At 36.1% G+C, this 24,333-nt stretch overlaps 1 protein-coding gene across 4 annotated transcripts in view; it reads left to right on the top strand.

The window, feature by feature from the left end:
* WDR7 (WD repeat domain 7) overlaps positions 1 to 24,333 on the top strand; it is a 287,874-nt gene that overhangs the window by 153,710 nt on the left and 109,831 nt on the right. For all 4 annotated transcript variants that reach the window (XM_072952162.1, XM_072952165.1, XM_072952163.1 and 1 more), the window contains one exon: positions 8,420 to 8,641. In XM_072952162.1, coding sequence (XP_072808263.1) covers positions 8,420 to 8,641 — 222 coding nt within the window. The remainder of the gene's footprint in view (positions 1 to 8,419; positions 8,642 to 24,333) is intronic.

Below are 24,333 nucleotides of genomic sequence, written 5' to 3'. Positions count from 1 at the left end.
TTAAAATTGTATTTTCACTTTATTGTAATAGACATTTCTGATTTTTGAAAGTGATGTTTTAGAGTATATTGAAATTAAATAAATTCAGAAAACATTCCTATCATTATGAGTATCTTGGACTCTATCAGTGCATGAAATTTTGGGCATAAAGTTAAAACCAATCTGAATGTAATGCTTTGGTTCAGAAAACCCTGATAATATGCTTGTGATATAGTTTTAAACGTTTTAAATGTAGTTGTAATCTTGAAGTGAATTGTTTTTAAATTTAGCCACATCTTCTCGTTAATTTTTACTAGAATTTTAAAATTATAACATAGCTAAGTCAACTATAAAAAGCATTCTGATACTCAATTCTAAACAGAGAATCAGATTTCTGGTGACAGTTTTTCTAGATCAAATCACATAATTCTTAAAGCATATTCTCAGCATAGTAATTAGTGGTATCTTCTTATCTAAGGTTTTACCACCTGATACAATAGCAGAGTTCCATCAATATATGGCTAATAGCAGATATAAAGTATCTGCTGGTAGTCCATCTCTCATAAAACCGCCGTTAGCCTTAATTCAAATCCATTGATTCCTATTCCAGTTAAAACTGAAGAACTTAATATGTCTTTTAATCCTTTTATTGTAAGCTAGGATAAAATTAATTTTACCCTGGAACTGCACAAAGCCAATTAACATGATCTTTAGAGTTATTTAGTAAAGTGCTTCAAACTGTTGAATTTATCTTGACCTCTTGGTTGCACTCTCTGACTGCTTTTTAAATGAAGTAATCAATATCTCACAGCTCTTTAAATAGCTTAAACTTCTCAAATATTTTACCTGTGTTCTAGTTAAGCTGTAAGTAAAGGGTTTACTCCTGTCCCTGTAAATCTAGAGTCAATTATGCTGAATCTAAAGACAATTATGTACTTTTGAGGAACACAGTATGAATTAAATGGTTGTTTTAATACAATCAAAGGCTCATATTTTGCTTTAAGTAACCCAATAATGAGGAAACATTATTTTCACACAGAACAAGTATTCTGTTTGCGACTTAAAATGTAGTACGTTTATGTCCTTTACCATTGCATGTAGCTTCTGTTTTCCACACAGCGCTGGTTGAAGGTATTAATTTTCTTACTGTGATAGGGTGATCAACCGTCCTGTCAAGAAAATGGATCTCCATGTCACCCTTTAGCATGATTAAATGGAGGCATGTCTCTGTGAAAAAATACCAAATTTTCATGAGACAAATGAAACTAGGAAGGTCTACTTTTCCAGAATTATTTTGTTTTTAATATCCCCAAATCTCCCATTTGGTTGTCAGTTTATTTGTAGGAAAACAGGGCAGCTAATTTTATATATCTTGTATTATTTAAAACACAGGCAAAGCCAATGAATTAAAATGTTTCCAAATTTGAAAAAATTAAAAGAATCAGAAATTGCTGTGTTATTGTTAGAACAGTAGTAGGGATGGGCATCTGTCAGCTTATACATTTACTAATCAGTCAGTGTCTCTTTTAGGGGATCCTCTTCTTGTTCTTAACTTCTTTCCTTGTTAACAAAGAGCTATCATCTTTTCAGATCTGAGTACTGGTAAAAATTACATACCATAGAATTTCAGCATCAGTAGTGTTCATCACGACTTGGACTGTATTAGGAGCCTGTGCACATGCCAAACCTTAAATTACACCAAGTGATGTACTTGACAGCTAATTAAGATTTCATATTTTGGCCACTTAGGGGAGGGCACCTATTAAGATTCTTTCTGTTAGCTTAAGGATAAAATTTACAAATCGTGATTTTAAAGAACATTATTAAAACTTCCCTGAAGTCTTAATTCCTTCCCGTGGAGTGGGAGTTAGGACAAGACTGAAGTAATTAAACAAAAGGAACATGGAGAAGGTGGGGGACTGGGGTGGAGGTGGAGCTGTCCAAATGCCCCTGTTGTTTAATTTCCTACTGGAAGCAGCCCATGTGTGCTCCGTGCCCCCTCCCCCTTCGAGCAGTGGCCATTGCAGAGGCTGACCGGCTGGGGTCAATGCCTTGCCTATTGATCAGTATCCCTGCAGTCCCTTGCTCCAGCAGCTGCTTCATTGGCTTCTTTCAGGGCCTGCTTCAGTACATTAGAATAGAAATCCATAACCAGAGCTGTGCTCATCCAAGCAGGGGAAGAAACTAAATTAAATGGTATAAAACAATCTTGGATCAGGAGTTTGTGCCAATTCATCTTGATCTAAGATGTCACACCGGGCTCTCTGTCTGAGCACCTGGGCTAGAGGCAGCCATAGTGAAAATAGATGGAGCTGCGATCATTCATTTGTCAGCTAAGGAGCGAGGCAGCGGTTAGCAATTCCCTTCTGCAGAGGTCAGCTGACAGAACAATCAGTGCAACTGCAGAATAGAGCTTTCCTTTGAACTATTGTTATGGAGCATGCTCGTGCTGAGCCATGGGGGGAGGGGAGCTCCACTGGCTTCCCGGTTCAAGAAGACTATGTAAAGAATAAATGTATCCCGCGTGTCTCCAGATGCAGTCCCACAGAGCTCTTGCTCCTTGCGTCTGTTCTTAATACATAAATAAAGTTGGTCTTAAATGCATGTCCTGAGGTATATAGATTATCAAACTGTTAAATATCACTTTGTCTAGAATTAGGGTCCATTTTCATCCTTCTAAACACAGAGGCAGTGATTATTGATTTTTTTTTTCCCTTCTTAGTATGGTTAAGCTTTTCAGGTTTTTTCCCCGCTTTGGTTACTATGAACTATCACAGATCAGTGTCATACTTTGAATCCATAATCACATGTACATGCTAATATTTTTACTAGCATTTCCTGTCTGTCTTAAAAAAATTGGAAAAAACATCCTTGAAGAGGCAGAAATGCATACTACGGTATCAGATTAGAAGATACACTGTATGTTACTTAGATATTTTTAAGCATTTTAATTGCTTTTTATAAGAAATGACCTTGGAAGTTGTAAAATAATTTTATAACACTAGAGGAATGTTATTATATGATGTGATCTGAAATACACCAAGCAAAATAAGGCAAATCAGGAAAATGAGTAATAATTAAAAATTTACATAGAAGAATTAGAATATTTTGAAGATGAGTCTATTCTCTGTTGTCTCATTTTAGATTTTGTCCTTTCTATACACTCTGAGAAACTAACGGCAAATTTCCTAAATTAACTTTTTTTTTTTTTAACAGTAAAGTGTGACATGCAGAAGCTAAGAAACTATAGCAGCAACAAGAACAGATCTTTTCTGTTCTCAATTGCACCAAACTTTTCTTGGAATCCAAATAAACAGTAGCTACTGTTCGATATTACCACCTTAGTTTTTTAGATAACTGATCCCCATTTTTCCTTAAGTGCTTTAACACCATTCAATGATTCTTTTCCAACTCTTACATTCTTTATATCTTACCGTTTCCATTTCTTAAATCCAACTAGGTCTTCTTGCCCACATCCTATTCTGCCTTTTGGTGCAGCTAAATAAATGGAATTTAAGTATACTAAGAATCTTTGTGCTCTAGGTGTTTTTTTGTTCAGCTTCTGGAAAGGCCATACCTACATCTCTTGCAAGGGTTTTTGAAGTTTTGTTTTACTTTTGTTTTAATTAACTGGGACTTTTAAAAGAATTCAGAGCATGACATCTAATGTTTTGGGGTGGTGTTTCCATCAGCTACACAGACCTCACCATGGATCTTGAAGCCATCCACTTCTCTGCATCTCCTATTAAAATCCAACACCAAACCAACCTTCATCTCCCACTTTCAGTTCTACGATACCCTCTTGATTGATTACCTCACGTCCAGCATTCTTTATACATGCTCAGCGTGGTGTTCAGGAACCCTAAATTCCATTGTTCAAAGGATGAAAATCGAAATGTGAATATGACCAGTAGAGTCATCTGTGATCTGCCCCTTTCCTGACTCTCACCTCATTTTCTACCATCCTCTTCTCGGCTCATGGAGTTCCAGCACACTTACCTATCCTCCCAATAGAAATCAACAAATTCCTGTACCCTTTAGGTTCTTACGTGTGCTGTCCCCTTAGACCATCACATTCTCATTGATTTTTATCACCTTTACATTTCTAATTCCTGGTTAGTTGCCTTTAAGTTCAATGAAGACGGGGGCTTTGCTTTTCTTATTCCTACTAATTTATCTTAATTCATCCCATATCAATTCATTACTCCATATTAGCACAATGCCATGCATACACTAGGCCTTCGATTCTCATATGCTGAATGACTCAGTAGCTGATGGAATGAACTGTAAATTCTGCCACCACTGGTACTCACTATTTTCCACTTGACCACTGCCTGAGTCATCTTTTGGTTCTACTTGACACCAGTCTTGTTTTCCCTCACAGTTCACCTTCCAACTACCACTATCATGATCTTTCTAGCAGTGAATCTCATGTCACCACTTTGGACAGAATTGTTCAGTGACTTTCCACTAGCCAAAAGTTAAAAGTCTTCAGATTGCCATACAAAGGCCTCTAGTATTTGGTACCCCTTTGGCCTCCCCTGTTGTCATCCCCCTGCCTTACCTGCTGTAGTATAGAATGACAAAGGAAAGAAACAGAAGAGACAAAAATAAAACATCTTAAAGTATTCTAAGGTCCCCACTGCTCATCTCTTGGTTAGTGTACTGCTCTGAGGGCCCTGTGTTGTACTGACTTAATCAGTATATTGCCAGTGTAGTGAAAGAGACCAGAAAACTGGATGGGTTAATATTAGAAAGAGCAAAAGGCTGACCTCCAATCAGGATGGCTCTAGAAATTCACTTTAAGAATCCCTCTCTAACAAGTACATAGCCATGATGGATAAAATTTACAAATAGAAAACCAAAGAGACATAACTAGGCTGAAGAAAGAAAGATATCTCCATGGACAAGTGATGGAATAGAAATGCAGTGGGATCTGAGCTGAAACCACTAGCTTGGGCTCCTTTGGCTCCTATGAGCAAAGAAGACTTAAAAATATATAATGAATAAAGCTTAAAGCTGGGAGCTAGGCTATGGCTTCCTCATTTCCTGGAAGGACGTTGAAAGAGTATGAGCTTGTTACTACTCAGTTAAATTGAGGTTGTATTACTAAAGGAAAAGAAGAAATCGGATGCTAACTATGTGACTGGCAGTGTTAACCATAATAGAAAATAATGAAAAGAAGTGAGCTTTATTCAATCTGGGAGCCCAGAAACAAAACAAAGAGAAAGAGAGAATAGAGAAAATACCCAAAGAAAACAGGAGAAAGGAGAAATAATAAAAAATAACAACAGAAATTAGTGAAATAGAAAGCAATGAAGCAGTAAGATCAAAACCGAAACATTTTTTGGAAATCTGACAAAATATGTATTTCTAGAAAAACTGATCAAGAAAGGCATGAAAAATAATACTATAGAAGGCACAAATAAACAACATTTAAAAGGATCCAGAGCAACTGATACAGCTGAGATTTTTAAATCATAGAGAATACTCTAAAGAACTTCAGACCAAAACATTTACAAACTTAAATGAGGTGAATAATTCTTTTAAAACTGGAAGCTAACCAGAAGGATTCCTGAATAAATAGGAGATCAAGCCAAATAAGTTACTATCACAGAAAATGAATTCATAATAAAACATGTTCCTTCCTCTACTTTGCCCCTTCCTTGCCCTCTGTGTCCCCTACTCCCTGACTCCTGAAAGGGAGTGTCCCTGAGACACAAGTCACGATAATTGTAGAGAATTTTTAGCCAACTTCAAGAATTCTTTAACAGTTTTTAAAGAACTGGGGAGAGAAAATTACTTAACCCAGTTTTTGAGGATCATATTATATTGCTACCAAGACACAACAAGAATAGTATATGAAAAGAAAATCACAGTCCAATCTTACCTTTGCCAATAAATATAAAAAACTCTTTCAGCAAATTGAGTTCAGAGTCTGTCTTTTGGCCTGTTTCTATCTACCTACCTGCCTATCTATCTATTGATCTCCATCCATCCATTCATCCGGAGTTTACCAAAGGAATGCAAGCATGGTTTAAGGTCAGAAAATACGTAACGTTTCAGGTGTTGATATAATTGATATATAATAGATTTAAAACATTTGATAAGGTCAGGATCCAGGATTGCTCCCTCCAGGGCAAGAGAGAGGCATAGTGAAGTCAAGACTAAATCCATAGTAGACTTTAGTTATATCCACATTAGTTAATTACTTTTAAAAGTCTCAAGCATCTATGGAAAACATTGTTATTAAGTTATTATAAAGTTTATTGTATACATGCATATCATGATGTTCTTTATATATTCTCTAAGTAGCTCCTTTGATGTTTAAAATATCGCATAATAAACATCAAACAAAAAATGAAAGGTAGACCACTTATAAAAAGGAGTAGAACTAGAAAAGGGGTAGGGCTGAGCAAAGGGCCAAATCTTAGTAGCATTTTGGGAGAGTGGGTGACTTGTAGTTATCTTAGAGAAAGGTTGGGAAAATAAATTTTAAGAAGCGGTGAAATGTGTTACTTTCTATTTACTGATACTGATACTGTAATAAAGATTTAAAATTGTTTTCCATTATGTTTTGAGTGCCATGCTCGTACTTCTTCTGCGTCTGAAACTCTACTGAGCTTTGCCCAGGTCATGACTGCTTGTGCTTCTGCATTCTGCTCCATCTGGACAAAATATTCATTCTTTGCCTTCCTCTCATTGCCCATTCATCTTACTGCCTGGCAAACTTCTACTTATCTTTTGACTTTTAAATTCCTTTTCCTCCTTGGACAGGCTTTCCTTTTTTATGTACTAGTGAGCTTCTTGAGAACCTGCACTATTTATTTTCATGTTTGCAATTCCCTGGCCCAAAGTAGATGCTCAGTAAATATTTGTAAAATTAGTGGGCAGATTAATAAGTAAGTTAACAATCTTTTTTAAAAATAGATATATTAAGGTATGATTTATATTTCATAAAATTCATCCAGGAGGCGAGGATATAGCTCAGTGTAGAGCTCATGCTTAGCATACCCAAGGTCCTGGGTTCAATCCCCAGTACCTCCATTAAAAATAAATAAATAAAATAAAATAAATTTTTTAATAAAAATTAAAAAATAAAACTTAGAATCAAGTGGTGGTTAGTGTATTTGGAGTTGTGCAGATGCCATCATAATAGAATTTTACAACATTTTCATCTCAAGAACCTAGTCCTCATTAGCCGTCATTAACCACTGCACCCCTGTCCCAGCCCTAGGCCACCACTGATCTACTTTCTGTCCGTATAGATTTGCTTATTCTGGAGTATTCTGCCTATTTGCCTATTCTGTTTCATGTAAATTGAATTATACAACATTATGTGGTCCTTTGGCCTGGCTTTTTTTCCCATACCATAAAGTTTTCAAGGTCATCCTTTCGCAGTATGTATTAGTACTTCATTCTTTTATATTGCTGAATAATATTTTATTGGATGGATATACCACATTTTGTTTACCCATTTGTCAGTTGATGGACATTTAGGTTGTTTCTACTTTTAGGCTATTATGAAAAATGCTGCTGTGGATGCTCATGTGCAAGTCTTTGCAGGGACATCTGTTTTCACTCCCCTTGTGGAGATACCTAGGAGTGGAATTGCTGGGCCGTGTGTTATCACTCTACGTTGAACTTTCTGAGGAACTGCGGAACTATATTCCAAAGTAGTTGCGTCATTTTACATTCCCACCAGCAATGCATGAGCATTTCCATTTCTGTACAGACTTAACAATATATGTTACGGTGTGTCCTTTTAATTGCAGCCATTCTAGTGGGTGTGAAGTGGTATCTCCCTGTGGTTTTGATTTTGATTTTCACAATGACCAATGATGTTGAGCAGCTTTATTGGGCATATTAGCCATTCATGTATCTTTGGAGAAATATGTATATAATTGTTTGCTCATTTTAAAAGTTGGATTTTCTTATTACTGAGTTATAAGAAGAGTTCCTTAAGTATTCTGAATACAATTGGTTATTACATATATAATTTGACAGTATTTTCTCTTAGCCTGTCTGTGTATATTCTTTTCAGTTTCCTGATTCTGTCATTTGAAGATCAAAAGTTTTTAATACTGATGAGGTTCAGTTAAAAACCTTTTTGAAAATTACTCATGCTTTTGGTATCATATCTAAGAAATCATTGCCTAACCCAAGATCATAAAGATACACATCTATATTTTTTATTGCAAGTTACTTAGTTTTAACTCTTATATTTAGGACTCTCATCCGTTTTGAGTTGATTTGTTTTTTTTTTTTTTGTATGGTAAAAGGTGAAGGTTCAAATTCAATCTTTTGCGCATGGATAACCAGTTGTCCTAGTGCCATTTGTTGAAGAGACTGTTTGTTCCTAAATGACCGATCTGGAATATGTTTCTAATCATATGTATTGATAGTCTTTTAACTTCTGTTCTTATGTTTCGGCTTTCAGGTTGCTTATCAAGTGTCCCACAAATGAAAAAAATTTCCACATCTTATGAAGAAAGGCGGAAGCAAGCTACTGCTATTGTTTTACTAGGAGTAATAGGAGCTGAATTTGGGGCTGAAATTGAACCTCCCAAACTGTTGACCAGACCTCGAAGCTCTAGTCAGATTCCTGAGGGATTTGGTCTGACTAGTGGCGGATCCAACTACTCACTGGCCAGACATACTTGTAAGTGTAAAAATTTCTAATGCTTATCTGTTGCTTCTCAGTACATAGTATGTGTTAACAAAAACCTCAGAATATTGTACATATCCTGAGGTTGAATTCAAATAGAATGTTTAGATGAAGTTAGAAAGCAGTATAATCTATTTGGCACATTACCTTGGAGTTATAGGTCTGGAACTTCTTTTTAAAAGTTAAAGCGTGGTCTTTAAAAGTGCTCTCCTTAAAGCAACACATTTCTGAGCTTTGCGTTTCCACATTTTGGTCAAGCTTTTAGCCTAAACTTCTGACTTCTAAAATAATTTCTGAAGAACTATGCAACTTGTCCTGAACGTGGTTTGAAAAATCAATGGTAGGGGTGGAAAACCAATTTTCTCTTAAAAAAAAAAAACTAATGTATAAGAGCATGAATGAGGAATTATGAATTACCCCTGTAATTTAAAAATATTCCAATAACAGTTTTTAAATGACTGAAAAATTGCAGTCAGAGCTGGAAGGATTTGTGTCATATCGCTACCTCCGGTTCTGTGGCTGGTATGTTACTGACAGGTAAGGGTGTTTTCTAAAGAGATCTTCTGGTACTTTAGTGTCAGACTCCCTTAGGTAAGGTCAGAATGTTCCTGCCATGTTGCAAAATAATAAACAGATGTGTCATCTTTAAGGACCCAATATAATCCTACCAACAACATCACAAGATATTCTTTGCAGCATAAATTGCAACATGTTCTTTTGAGGCTTTGTCCTTTAAGCAAGGAAAAAAGATACACGCTTCTTTGCTGGTTATGACAGCAGAGAGGTTCAGGGGATCACTGTCACATGCCTTTGCTGAGAAGCCAAGGAGCCATATTAGAGGTTTTTATGATTGAAGCTCTCTTACAGATTTAGCTGCCTGCCCACTCCCCCCGGCCCCTTTCTAGGCTCTTAATCCAACAAATACTTATTAGTGGTTGGTAATCTCTTGATCTCTATTTGACATTGAGAATCAGAGGGTAATAATAAGAATACCACCACCAACAGTAATAAAGCAACCACACGAGCCCCATTTTAAGCTCTTTATCTGCATTAACTCACTTAATCCTCATAAACACCCTATAAAGTGGGTTCCTCAATTATCTCCACTTTGCGCGTTAGGCTAATCGAGTACAGAGAGGTTTCGTTAACCTGGCTGAGACGCACCTCCAGGAAATGGCGGGTTTTGTCTCAACACAGTCTGTTGGTTCCAGAGCTCGTGCCTTTGCCTGTGGTGTAAACTGCTGTGCGCAGTGGTTTCTCGTTGAGAAGGGCTCAGTAACTACCATGTGCTGTTACTTTATAATTTCACGAGCGATTTCTTTTCTGTCTCTTCATTTGATCTTCAAACTAGAAATTAAGATTTCTTCAAAGTGGCTCTTCCAAAGAGTAGTAAAATCTGAATTTGACTCAAGAGTCTTGGGAGCTGAAAACCCATCCCCTTCCCGTTCCCCCCACCCCCAGCACTTCTCTTCCCCTCTCCTGCAAAGGCCTCTTCATCTTTTCTCAGGTTTTTCAGGTTCCCTGTTTTCCATTCATAAAATCCTGCTCAAATCTCACCCACTCTACCAAGGGCTTTTTAATTAGGCCCACCTTTCTGTGTCACTCTAGACAGCCTAGGACATAATTATGTGTATAGCTCCTTATTTAGAGTCTTGACATTACAATATTAGAGGTTAATGAAAGCTTGACATGATTTAGTCTGGTGGCTTTCAAATTTTTTTGCTCGCCATCGCTCTTAACGAATATCAAGAAATGTCTAATCCTTTATATTAACAGCTGTTATATTTATATTAACAGCTGAAACTTTCTAACAGTAAGTTTAAATGATTGTAAAAGATGTAATTTTGAGGATACTATAAATATTGACATTTAAAAATAAAACTATTATTCTTTTTAATATATTCAATAGAATGTTTGCCATAACATAATTTGCCATATCCATCATCATCATCCATTAAAGAAAAATTCATGACAGACTTTCCTTTAAAAGTCAGAAATCTTCCATCCTTAATTGTTTTCCTTGAAGAGAGAAAATGTCTACCCTCCCAGTTTCAGAGAAGTGTTCATTTGCATATTTAGCATCCGAATATCAATTCCTTTAAACTAACTGTGTCTTAAAACTATGTGTGCTTGTAAAACTATGTATTCCTTGAAAAGTCATAAGATGCTGCCATCTGAAAGGGTTGTTTGTTCTGAGGACTACTAATTTAGTCCAACATGTTCATATCATATCTCAACAGTATTTTATATTTTATATTTTCCTGCAAGAAAAGTAAACTTACATGTTGTTTCTCTGGAATTTTCACATTGCTTAATGTAAGTATCTGTGTACAAATATAAGCATATCATACATTAATGAACTGCTGACTGATTCCACTCAAGCCATTGGCTGGTTACTAGGCAGATGAGTTTACACCACAGTAATGTAATTATCCAGACTAGGACTGTTATCACCCATTTTTCTAACCACGATTTATCTTTATACAAAATTCTCATATTCCTGAATTTGTTCCTGTATGCCTTTACTTTTGATTGTTATGGTTTCATCTGCAAATTGTTAACTACTGTAACTAGAAAAAGGGGAATGGGTTAGGCTTTTTTTTTTTTTAAAAAGCTATGATAGAATAGAAATAGAAGTGAAGTGTTTCAAAGATGCCTTGGGAATTGATAAAAGAATCAAAGGGTCTTAGTAAAGCCTTTTAGAACCAAGTTTGTTCTTTGAGCATTTTCAATAAAGAATGTAGATATGGAAAGAGCAGAAAATAATATTTTTAGCAATAATATTTATAACTATTTCTTTGTAACAAAAGACAGATTCTGAGAGATTTCTAGCAATCAGAAATCATATATAAAAATGAATGATATACTACCTATGGAACAAGTTCAAAATGTATAAAGTGTCTTTGATATTTTTCTCTCTTATTATGGTTGTCATATTTTAATAATTTTAAACTGTTTTAAAGATAATCATGGGTTTGCTTTTAGCTTCCATTCCATTACCCTCTTTTTTCCTCAAAGGTCTTAGATTCCTTGGTGGTAGATTTCCTTACCATAGGGATTTTTAAGAATTTGGATGTATTCATTAAATGTATGTTTATCAATTTAAATCTTGTTCTCTTGAGATGTCTGAATGTTCCAGTATCTTACTTGGGCTCTTCTCAGTCAGTTCAGTGTAATTTTTTTCCCAAAGCTTTTTTTCTTAATTGCCTTTTTTAAATTGAAGTATAATTTACAATGTTGTGTTAGTTTCAGGTGTACAGCAAAGTAATTCAGTATACAAACATACACACACACACACACACACACACACACATACACATACACACACATATATTCTTTTTCAGATTATTTTTCATTATAGGTTATTATAAGATATTGAATATAGTTCCCTGTGCTATACAGTAGATCCTTTTTTATATATAGTGGCGTGTATATGCTAATCCCAAATTTATTTATCTCTTAATTTATCCCTCCTCCCCACTCCACCCATCTCCCACCCTCTGCTCCACTTTCCCCTTTGGTAACCGTTTGTTTTCTATGTAGTTCTGTGTAATGTTAACCTGCTAGAAGTTGCTATCTGTATAGCTATGTTATTTATTTATGTGGCAATTGAAATGTATTGCTACCGTCAGATATTTAGTCTTTATGGCATGCTATTGAATAAGATAATAGTTATTATCTTCACTCTGAGATAAGCCCATTAAGATACAATATTTGATGAACTTCAATTGCTAGAGTTCTAATCTTCCTCATAAAGCCATTCTGTGAAAGTTTATAACGTAGTCAAATTCCAATTATCCATATTAATGGGAGGGAGGTAGGAAGAGAGCCACTGATGCCTAATTCAGAAGTTATACATAGTTTTATAATATATTATACGCTTATACATTTTAAATTTTTATTTTGTATTAAAATGTAGTTTATTTACAACATTAGTTTCAGGTGTACAGCAAAGACATATATTTGCATATATAGGAATCGTTTGTGGGAGTTACACGTTAGTAAAATGTTGAAATTACATATTGAAGACAAAGCTGAAGGACTCTGGAGAGTAAGAGGCTTAGACCAGGCTGCTCTGTTACCTTGTACCCTCAGAAACAAAATAACCCTCTCGGTTGCATTTTCCTCTTGTATTAAAATAAAGGACAGGAACTATCCTGTCTGTAAAACTCCTTTTGGTCTAATTAGTCTCTGTTTCTAAAGTGAAATGGAAAGCATCCCAGGAAATTCTTTTTCTGCATCTTCCCATTTTTCCCCATCTTAAGGTAAGAAAGCTAAGCCAAATCTCAAATGTTTTATCAGCAAGATTAGGACAAAGTTACTGAATTGTGGTTAATAACAAAACTAGTGGTGGTGGCAAACTATGAAAAAAATAATCAGTAATGATGATGAGGAAAGCATCATGCCATTGGCAGGGCTGAGCAACGACCTCAATAATGGAAATTCTCACTGGTCACAAACAAGCGGTCAGATCGTGTTGCTGACCTGCTGCTGTGTCTGTGAAGGTTGCATTTCTGTGTGCTTTCCCTTGTCTTTCTAACCTGGCCTGCTTGGCACTTGGAAGTTAACCTGCCTCCCTGTCTGGCTTCTTTCTCCACTGTCCACCTCATTCATTGTTCCCACTGTACTAAGTCAGCATCCTGTGTTCTATGCTGCCCCTTCTCCTTTGTAATTTTACCTTCGAAAGGCATCCTGGTTCCAGATGCTACTTGACTTGCATTGCCATCACCTCTTCTGTGTTCAGAATAGTAATCCTTCACTCTGGCTATGCACTAAAATCATATCTAGAGTGTTTTTTAAACAATGCATGTGTCTTGAGCCTTACTCTGGAGTTCCTATTCAGAAAGTCAGGGGTGGAGTTTGGGTATCTGTGTTATTTTCAAAGCTTCATATGTAATTTTTATCTGTAGCCAGAGTCGAGAAACCCAGTAGAATTTGGAATCCTTTATAGCTGTTTTAAATTGAGTGTTCTATTGGTGGTTCTGGTCACTAAACTACCTTAACGCACAAATTGTAATTGTCTTTATATTTGAAAATAGAAGTGATGATGGGAACTGATCAGAGTGAATAAATGACATTTATATTATCCTCAGCACTAATTCTGTAGGTAGTCCGGCCCTTTTATTGGGATTTCATTGTTCTGGGTTGCTTGGGTTTGGATCTCAAATCACTGCTCAGTAGCTGTGTGGCCTTAAATGCTTTTGCCTCAGTTTCTTTAACTCAAAAATGGGAATTACTATTATATAATTTACCTCGCTGGGTGAGGATTGTGAGGAATAAGTAAATTAGTGAATGTAAAGTGCTTTGAAAAGGCTGTGTTAGTTGGTGTCAGTTATCATTATCGTTTTCAGAAATGTTTATAAAGAGAGGAAGTATGCTGTGTGTTAGGGGATTTATATGTGTATATGCTCCTTAGAAGACTCTTCCTAGGAATCTTATAAGGTGGGTATTACTATCAACACTTTATATATGAGTGAACTGAGACTAACTTCCCTAAGGTTAGCAGTCTTATAAAATAGGATTTGAAACTAGATACAATTTTTTCCCCCAAGCCCAAAATGCAGTTTTCTGTGATACATACTCCCATTGTTTGTGGTAAATCACCTTCATTCCCAGGGGATTTATGTAAAAATCCACTTCTCTTTGGCCACGTTATTACACGTGTTGAAATAAAACGGTAAGTATTTTTGTGATTATTTATTTGTATTCTTGTATATTTGTATGTTATTTCTTTGGCTGAATTTCTACGTATTTACTACCTTGTTTCTCATTTTAACCACATCAATACACAGCTGAGATTAAATGGAAAATTTCACTACTCTTTTGTTTTTACTTATAAATAATTTATGTTGTGTAACAGCTTTATTGTCTTTAACTGAGATCTGACACTTGCATTACAGAGCCTGTTTGGTGATGTAATCCCACCCTTGTGCTCCAAAAATACTTTTAGTTTGCAATTCTTTCTGTTAATTCTACACTATGGGTTTTAGGTTCCTCTTCCATAAAACAAGTAAGTTGGACAAGGTTATTTCTAAGGCCACTTCCATCTAAAATTACATGGTTCTAGGAAATTATTCATGTGATTTATTATTAGTCTAACTATTGAGTGCTAATGTTTATGGCTGCCACTTGAACTCGCCTACCGTATTTCCATTGCTCTGGACCTTTTGTTCTGTCTGCTGTTACAGGTTCCAGTGCTCCCCTGCTATGCCGTATTTGCAGCTGAGCATCTTTAAAGTATTTTTCTACCACCCCTCCTTGTGGGTAGCTCATGTCAGCTTACCAGGCTACAGTTATTTCTACAAAACTCATTCCTTACACATGTCCAGCTTTGTGGACCCATGTTAACGCTGATATAGTTGTACTGCCGGCCTCAGACCAGCAAGCTGTAGCAGTGGATCAAACCTGGTCCCCTGCCTATTTTTCCAAATAAAATTTTATTGGAGCACAGCCTCTCCAACTTGTGTTTGTACTGTCTTGTTCACGCTGCAGCTGCAGGGCTGACTGGCTGCTGTAGACATTGCATGGCCGACAAAGCCAAAACTATTTATTTTCTGGCTCTTCCCTCCTGTACATTATTCAGAACATTTGTTAGTGGTCCTCTCCTACCATTTAATATAAAAAGAGCTTTGAGGTTAACTTTGTTAAAAATACTTTAGTAGCTAAATATAGCACCTATGGTACTTAGAGATCTGTATCCTTATAGGAATGTAGCACAAAGGCTATACCAATTTTTTTGGTTTTGAATATAATGCAGCGTTGGTTAGAAGTCTCTGCCAACCATCTAATGTATATCTAGTTACCTTGACTAAGATGCAGATTCAGTGACAGGTTTTAGCATTGCATTGCGAGTGGCAAACCTCCCCCCGACCTTTTTTTTTTTTCTTTTTTTCGCATAGGACTTTCTTATTTCTAGTATTTAAATTACCGTGGTCCAAAGTTTTCTGACTGCTCTGCAGAATGGTTCCTTCACAGTTGTATGACCTAATGTATGTGTCCTCTGGGGTCACTGTAATTAACAGATTTAATTCTGTAAGTTCAAACAACTTTATGTCAAAAAGGGACAAAGGAGAACATCTAGCTTAACCTTCTCAGAAGCTGCAGAACTTTTGATCGTTCTCTTAGAAAGCCTTTCGGTGAGAAGTGAACAGAAATATTTTGTACACTTGTTTGTAGATTCCCTGCCATGTCCTTAGAAAACACAATTTCTGAGATGCTGTTGAGTGGTAAGGAGCCTAAGACTATTAGATTGCTTTATACCCTGGCTTTCGTGATCATACAGTAAGTGCTGGTGAAGTTGTTGGTGCCGCCCAGTTAAACTGGGAACTTCCAGAGCCCAAGTCCACTAGAGGACCCGAACGCTTGTATGAAATCAATAAATGTAGAGCTCCTTCCTTACACCTTTGGTTTTCAAATTATGTTCTGTAGAGTCGTAGGGCTCCATGGAGATGGCTCAGTGGCTGCCTGGGCTCTTAACACTCCTTTAAGCGCAGCAGCACTGACTTTTGTGTTTTTAGAAGTTAAAGGTTGGCATGGCATTTTATCCACAAAGAGAAACTGCCAAAAACAGGGTTAGGCTCTTTAAAAAAAAACCTGAAAACTAGAAATTATACATCCTTCAAAAACTCAATGATAATCAAAATTCTTGATTTTCCCACCCAAACCTGCTCTACTTTTGGCTTCCCCATCTCAGTTCATGATTATTCTTTCTTTCAGATTCACACCTAATTCCTTTCTCTCTCAGACAACTTCTAATCCTTCAGGAAATCTTACTGGCTCTACCTTCAAAATATATCCAAAATTCAGCTACTTACCACTTTTACTATGTCACCCTGGCTGGAAACGTTCATTTCTCACCAGGATAACTGCCAAGCCTTCCAGCTTCTACCCTTATCCCTTTATAGTGAAGTTTTAAACATGGTAGTCATGGTGGTGATGCATTTAAACCTAAGGTAGATCAAATCATTCAAGGATATCCAGATGTCTAATCAGTCAGACAAATGCTCAAAAAATCAGTAGTTTTTCTGTGTAATACTGAACAAAATAGAAAATGTAGAGAATTATCATTTCCTAAAAGACCCTTCAAACTAGACAAGACCCTAAAAACCAGAAAGAAAAAGACAGACAACCCAGTTTAGTGGGGAAAAAAATAATACAAGACTACAGGCAGTCATTTTGCTATTGAAAGAATGAAGATGCCAAAAAATACTCAACTTACTCAATAATTAAAGGAATTAGGGGTTAGGAAAAATTGACTAGAAGCACTTGTTTGTTTAAAATGAAATTTTTTTTACAGTGAGTGGGTTTTCTTATAATTAAAATGAAATGATAAATAGATGCTCATATTTTAAAAATATTTTAAAAATCTCAATAATTATGTCAACCAAAGAAGTCTTATAGCTAAGAATAAACTTAAGAAATATGGAAGAATCTTTTTTAAATATGAAAGAAACTGTAATATGTCACTGAGGGGAAAAAAAGTAATATTTGAATAAATAAAAAGGCATGCAGTTCTTGGATGGATAAGATAATTCCATGTAGTAAATATCTCAGTTGTTCCCAAACTAACATATAAGTCCTACACAAACACTAAAAATATGAACATCATTTTTTAATAGCTAGTCAAGATTATTCTAAAATCAACACACCAGAGATAAAGTGGAATATGTGATTTGCTTTATTTAGTAAGCATATATAGTGTTAACAATATACTAGTCACTATTTTAGGCGCTTTACAAATATTATGTAATCCTAATTATAACCCCTTGAAATATGTAATTATTAAAAAAAAATCAACCTACACAGTACTGAAAAAAATAAAATATCTAGGCATTGGCTTAACAAAGAATATGTAAGACTTTTACGGAAAAATTTTAAATCTTATTGAAAGAGTTTTAAAAGACCTAAATAAATAGGGAGATATATACTTTTATGGATAGCTATCATAAAAGTATGGATACCAGTATCACATGGATACCAGTATCATAAGAATGTCAGTTTTTAAAAATTCAGTACCATTCCAAATAAAATACCAATAGGGTCTTTGTTACTGTTTTTTCATATTGAACTTGACAAGTTGATTCTCAAATTTATATGAAAGAACAGTGGGCTAAGAAAAGCCATGACATTTCTAAAGAAGAAGAAAAAAGTGGACGGATTTCCCTTGCTTATATCAAAAGTTATTATAAATTTATGGTGATTAATATAGTGTTACTTCAGTGAACAGACCAACATACCTATACGGAACAGAATACACAGCACAGAAATGGATCTGTATATATGTAGGAATCTGATGCTTTATAGACCTAGTGTTGTAGATCAGTGAAATAAGGGATAGAATTTTTAATAAATAGTATATTTACCATTGGCTACCATAAGGAAGAATAATGAAATTGGATCCCTCATGCCCATCATAGCCAAAAAAATCAATTCTATGTGGATTGAAAGACTTAATATGAAAGCTAACATCATGATACTTTAAAAATATGATGTAGGAAAACAACCTTGGAATGGGGAACAGTTCTGTAAATGGGTGACAGAAAGCCAACTGAATAATAAAGAAGATGGGTAGATCCAACCACATTAAAATGACAAACTTGTAATCAGCAATACTTTTTTAAAAGTGAAAAATAAAGCCACAAAGAAGGCAAAGGAGTTTATAACACAGGGAACTGACAAGAGATTGTCAAACACACCCACATACATATATTTATACATATATATGTATTTGTATATATAACTTAGAAAAAAACGCAGAGCAGAAAAATGGGTAAAGATTGTTAAAGTACTTCACCAAAGGAAATGAGAATGGCTAATAAACCTATGAAAAATAATAAACCTTATTATAAGGGAAATGCAGATTAAAAGCCAAATGAACTGTCATTTCTCATCTACCAAACTGAAAGCTTAAAGTCTGACATCAAATTTTGGCAAGGCTTAGGAGCATCTAGAGCTCTTTTACACTTACTGTGGAGTGTAAATTGGTTGAAGCACTTTGGAAGGCTACTGGGCGTGCTGTCCTGGGACTGTACTCTTATTTTTGCTTTGTCTAGAGAAACTTTCCATGTGTGATGTGAATATTTTCTTCCATTCTGTGGAGTGCCTTTTGACTGCCTTAACAATGTGTTTCAGAAAACACAGTTCTCTGCTTTCAATGAAAAACAGATTGTCAGTTGTTTTGTTTTATAGGTATGCTCTTTATATTCTAATAAATATTTGCCTACCCCAAGGTCTCTAAGGTCTTTTTTACCCCAATGTTTTTTTCTGGGGGTTTTAGCTTTTGTATTTAGCCTTATGCCGTGGTTTGAATTAATTTTTGAGTATGATGTGAGGTAAGGATTAATTTTTAAAACATATATATATATACACACACACACATGTATATACACAGAAATTCCATTCTAGCAACATTTGGTGAAAACATTTTTCTCTTTTGCTCCTATTAAGTTGCTTTTTCTGAAAATCAGTTGAGCCTAGATGTTTGGGTCTGTTTCTACACTCTTCTCTATCATTAATCTATATGTCTGTTGACTAATACCATACTGTCTTGATGACTTCAGCCTTTTAAATTAAGTTCTGAAATTAAGTAGAAGTCTTCCAACTTCATTCTTCTGCTGTAAAATTGCTTTGGCTAATTCTAGGTCATTTGTTGCTTGATAACATTTTGGAATCTCCATGCCAGTTTTTGGTTGTTTTTTTTTTTTTAAAGCCTGCTGGAGTTTTGATTGGAATTACCTTGAATCTGTAGTTGAATTTGGGGAAAATTGACATCTTAGCAATACTGAGCCTTCCAATCTGTGAATGTGGTATATTGCACTGTTTAGATCTTCTTTAATTCCTCTCAGCAATATTCTGTGGTCAGTTCTTAGTAGTCTATTTGTATATTTTGGTTCTTTGTAGTAGAGGCATTTATAATTTTTATGTAGTCAAACCTCCAGTCTTTACCTTTATGTTGTTGAACAAAAAAAAATGAGGGATGTAAGTGTGTGCATTTTCATTTAATTTTGTAGTAAGTAGAGTGTATTCAGCAGTTCAAAATAACAGTGACCAAGGTAACTCTCATCGTTACAAATGAGGAAAGTGAAAATGCTAGCATGAATCTTGAGCTAGCGGTGTGAACTCAAGGTTTTTGATGTGCATACAGATAGCTACAGAAATAAATACAGCTCTGTATGTATATGTTGGTTCGTATGCATGCGTATATTTCCTAGCTCTGGCCGCAGAAGGGTTTAGGAGCAGTGACACCCCAATAGCTGTGCACATACCCAGAGCTCAGATATTGATTTCTAAATACCATTCTCTTAACAAAAGAAGCCAGGACTCCTTGGAAAAGTGGTTGGTTCTAGGACTAGGGCAGGGTAAGTACAAGATGAACCTGAAACATCTGTGATGTCAAAAAAAAAAAGGGGGGGGGGTTTAAAAGGGATGGAGTCATGCATATCATACGGACATGGGAGCTAACCTGCAGGTGCATCTAATAGCCAAACTGGACTAATGTGAGCAACAAAATAAATGATGTATTTTGTGGAATTATAACCTGGAGAACAAAATAAATGCCCATGAGTCCATACTAATCTAAATCAATCAATTAAGGAGAAAGGACAGCTCTTACAGAAGAATTTTAGTTAATAAATATAGAAAGAATGAGGGAAATACAAAATCTCCACTGGGCAAAGACAACAGTATTAATTGTCACAGACAGAATCCACTGGTGAATGCTGAAATCAGTCTATTCATACAGCCTTGAAGGATCTCCTCCCAAGACATTGATCAACTACAAAGGGAAGTTGGTGTTCTCCACTGTAATTGGTTACTGTGACTATGTGATCAAGGCGAACACTGTCAGTAATAAGACATCATTCTCCCCTTGATATGATACACTAAGAAGGACACAGCATCACTTTTGTGGTATTCTAGCCCCAAATGCATAGCCTTAATCGAATTGTGAAAAAACATCAGGCTGAGAGACATTCTACTAAATGACTGACCTGTATTTATCAGAAGTGTCCAAGTCATGAAAAGCAAGGTTGAACAAATGGAATTATCTACCACAGACTGAAGGAGACTAAAGAGACACAACAAGTAAATACAGTGTGAGATCCTGGAGTAAGCACTGAAACAGGAAAAGGACCTTGGAAAATTCCAATCAGATCTGTAGTTTATACAGCAAAGGTTCACCAATGTTACTTCCCTAGTTTGGATAGTCATACAGGTTATATACATTGTTGACATCAGAGAAAGCGGAGTAAAGGATATGTGTGAATTCCCCTTCCTATTTATGTAACTCTTCTATAAGCCTAAATTATTTCAAAGTAAAAAGATTTTACAGGGCAGTTTTTCCTAGGTGGTACTATAAAGATAGATTTGTATTTTATAATATATAAGCAATACCATATTTTCAAGTAGCTGAGAATGTTCAGAATTGGAAATCACAATTTTTCTAGGGCTCCCATCCCCAATATCCATCCCTCCCCAGTTTCCAAGTGTGTTATACATCCATGCATAGAAAGTTTAGAACAGTTTTATTCATAAATTTAAAAATAATAGCATAATAATTAGTGATTCTTAGCTTATATCATTGTATTAATAGGTAGGTTTTGAGAGACAAAGCACATTTTTTCACATGATTTTTATTCCGTGTTTATTAAATCCCAATGCTTCTTACTTACCAGCTGATGTTTAACCAGATGTGTTTTTCCCTGGGTTATTACATGTAGTTAAGTTGACAGAAAGTATATCTCCATACTCTGAATTTTGTTTATTGCTAGTCATACGAAAAAAAGAAGAAAATCTTTTTTAAGGTCTTATATTAGAGCTACAATAATGTGATTCTAGGGCATTGCCCTAAATTTCTGAAAATTTTAAAGCATCTTTTGTTTTATATTTTCAGTTTTTCTTCTGTTCATGCCTATACAATTAATTGTTATGTTCCTTGAGCCTACACTAAGGGAAGCTGCCCATGAAAATTAGGTCCCTGGACTACATGCCTCTCATTTATTCACTTCAGTTTTGTGTTTTACTGTTAAAAGTGTCATTCTAAATTGTGCAAGTTGGAAACTGATCTTGAATCATACCCAATATGTAGTAAATGCTTTCTGTGTTAACAATTTCTGATCATCATATAACAGTTAAGAATAAATGAGTGTTTCATTTCCATTGAAAAGGTGTTAACACACTGATAAACAAGTATTTTGAGAAATAATCTGTGAGAATTTAGTATATGCTTTAGGTTTTGACTGGCACGTGTGTGTGTGTATGTCCCTAAGTGATGTATCTGATTTTTGCCCCCAAAACTCCTTTAGGCAAATAGGATTAATGTCATGATTAGTAAATGATCTCTGAATTGAACTTACTGAACATATATAAAAAGTAAGCATTATTTAGTTTTGTGAATAGCATTTTGATTTAGTCATTTGGGTGTATTTTTACTGTTATCAGAAATTTCATCTTGTCCTTCATAGATTAAATTGGGCTGGACACTGGAGAACTCTCATAGTGTCTGAAATGTGCTACTTCAAGATTATGTGAAGAAAGGAAGTGGAATCTTCCTGAAGCCTAGAAAAGCTTCATGGCAGTAGAAGCAGCTGCTTTGGGACAACGTGATGTTGGTTCCTGATAATTCTTGAAGGGAGATGGAAAAGAAGGGAGATGTATTAGTCAGGAGACAGAAACCACATCAGTTATCAGAATAGGAAAATTATAAAGGATTGCCTATTAGTAGAAAGTGTTTATTAAAGGAGGTGTAAGAGGCTCTTAGGGGTCCAGGAGCACGTGCGACATGTCAGCTCTCACCTCGTCTAGGGTGGGGTAAAATTGGTAATAAAGGAACTAAAGGCCAGGAGAGACCTTCCTCCATTGTGGCTACTAGGGAGATACCCCACCTGTGGGTGGTGAAGAAACTTGCCAGAGGGCGTGGGCACAAGTGGCCTGCTGTTTCCTGAGAGTGTGGGCAGCTTGGAGCTGGTCCTCAGGTTCCTGGAGGAATGTGGGCTCCTCTGAAGCAGACCACTGCTGCTGGAGGGCACCGGCTGGTCCAAGCTGGTCTCCAGGAACAGTCTGCCACTTTCTGAGGGTTGGACAGGCCAGAGCTGCTGGGGTCGGGTGGGAGCGGGGGCGTCTTTCCCTTGCAGGATCACTCTGTTGACCTCTATTGACAAACCTTAACAATCTGCCAGCTGGCAAAGGGGATGTTCACAGAGTCTAGCTCCGGGATTACACAGTGGGCAGGAGAGGGGAAGGACTGTGGATATGGAGCTGAGATACTATAGGCTGATAACTGGCCCAGAAGAGAGGATTGATTGTTATTATTCTAAGATATAATGTCATAAATCAGAACTTTCAAATAACTAGAATTTCATTCTCTGCTTGGTGCTCCATAATGAGCTAATTCTGTTTTCCATACACATATATGTTTAGGTGAGTTATTATTGTATTAGAAGTTTTGAGAGACTGACCAAGACATTGTTCTCCACTGTGTGTCTTCTTCCTGAGAAGTACCCTTGTCACAGCTGCTCTAGGCAGGGTGGTCACTGAAAGGAGTAAGTCTGAGACAGAACTAGACCAGGCTTCAGAAAATTGAACTCTGCCTGGGTGTGGTAAGCACAACTAACCCCATTTTCCATTTACAGAGAAATAAATGATGCTTGGCAACTGTTGCCCCCAGATTTGCATTTCAATGGCCCAGTAATGTCCCATCGCTTACCTACTACTTCCCAGGGATGTTAGTGATAAGGAATAATTAATGATTTGTTAACAAGATCAGATCTCTGATTATAATGTACAATAGATGTACAAATTCTATATTTAACTTTTATTTGCCTTTTAATTGCTATGGATTTCTGAGCTTGCTCCTAGCTGCTTTATCAGACTGAAGTAATGGTTCCTATAATCTCTTATCCTCGGTCCCAGTGGACATTACAATGTATTTTCTCCAAAATAGAAAAGCAGTCCAGTTCCATTATGCGTTGTAAAATGGTGCAGTGCCATCCATTTTAGCCATAGTCGTCATTTCACTGGACAGCGTTCTGGGAGTTAAGAAAGAATAAAAATGGCAAGTAGAGGATTTACTGGTGCTTTCACGTTGAATGGTTTAAGGGGGGAACACTACTGGCAGGTGGAGGATTCTCTGGACTTTTAAGCATGAGAAAAGAATTTCAGGCCAAGAGAAGGTAATGTATTAAGACAGAGCTCATTTAAAATTCTTTGTCTGACTGGCCGTCACATTACAGAGCAGTCTGCTCCGAATGTCTCCAGTGTCAGTTCTGTGACCTCCCAGAGCTTCCTAAGGCCGTTGGCTGGAGCGGAACAGGCCACTCTGCTTCTGGGAAGAGCAGAGTTCTGGGCAGGAGCACAAGTCCTAAAATATTGATGTGCCAGCTCCTGAAGTACAGCAATATTCTGTGTTTATACACAGTATGTCATTCAAGCTGTTTTCATTGCCCAGAAGTCATTATGCTGAACCTATAGGTTATCAATCAAGTTAATTTTGGTAACTGCAAAACAGAGTTTGCCTTTATGGATATTTATATAAGACATGTATATATAATTATAGAATATGCTTTTTCAGTGGATATAAAAGATTGAAAACTTGCTGTCTTCCATATTTAGTGCCTCCCTTAAATCTTGTGTGTATAGAGTCACCCAGGTGCACAGAGATGGAAGCCCTGTTCTCTTTAAATAAATGCCTG

The sequence above is a fragment of the Vicugna pacos genome, chromosome 30 (assembly GCF_048564905.1).
Source record: "Vicugna pacos chromosome 30, VicPac4, whole genome shotgun sequence".
Classification (NCBI taxonomy): domain Eukaryota; kingdom Metazoa; phylum Chordata; class Mammalia; order Artiodactyla; family Camelidae; genus Vicugna; species Vicugna pacos.
Note: the sequence above shows the minus strand (reverse complement) of the source record. Positions and strands in the feature narration are given on the sequence as shown.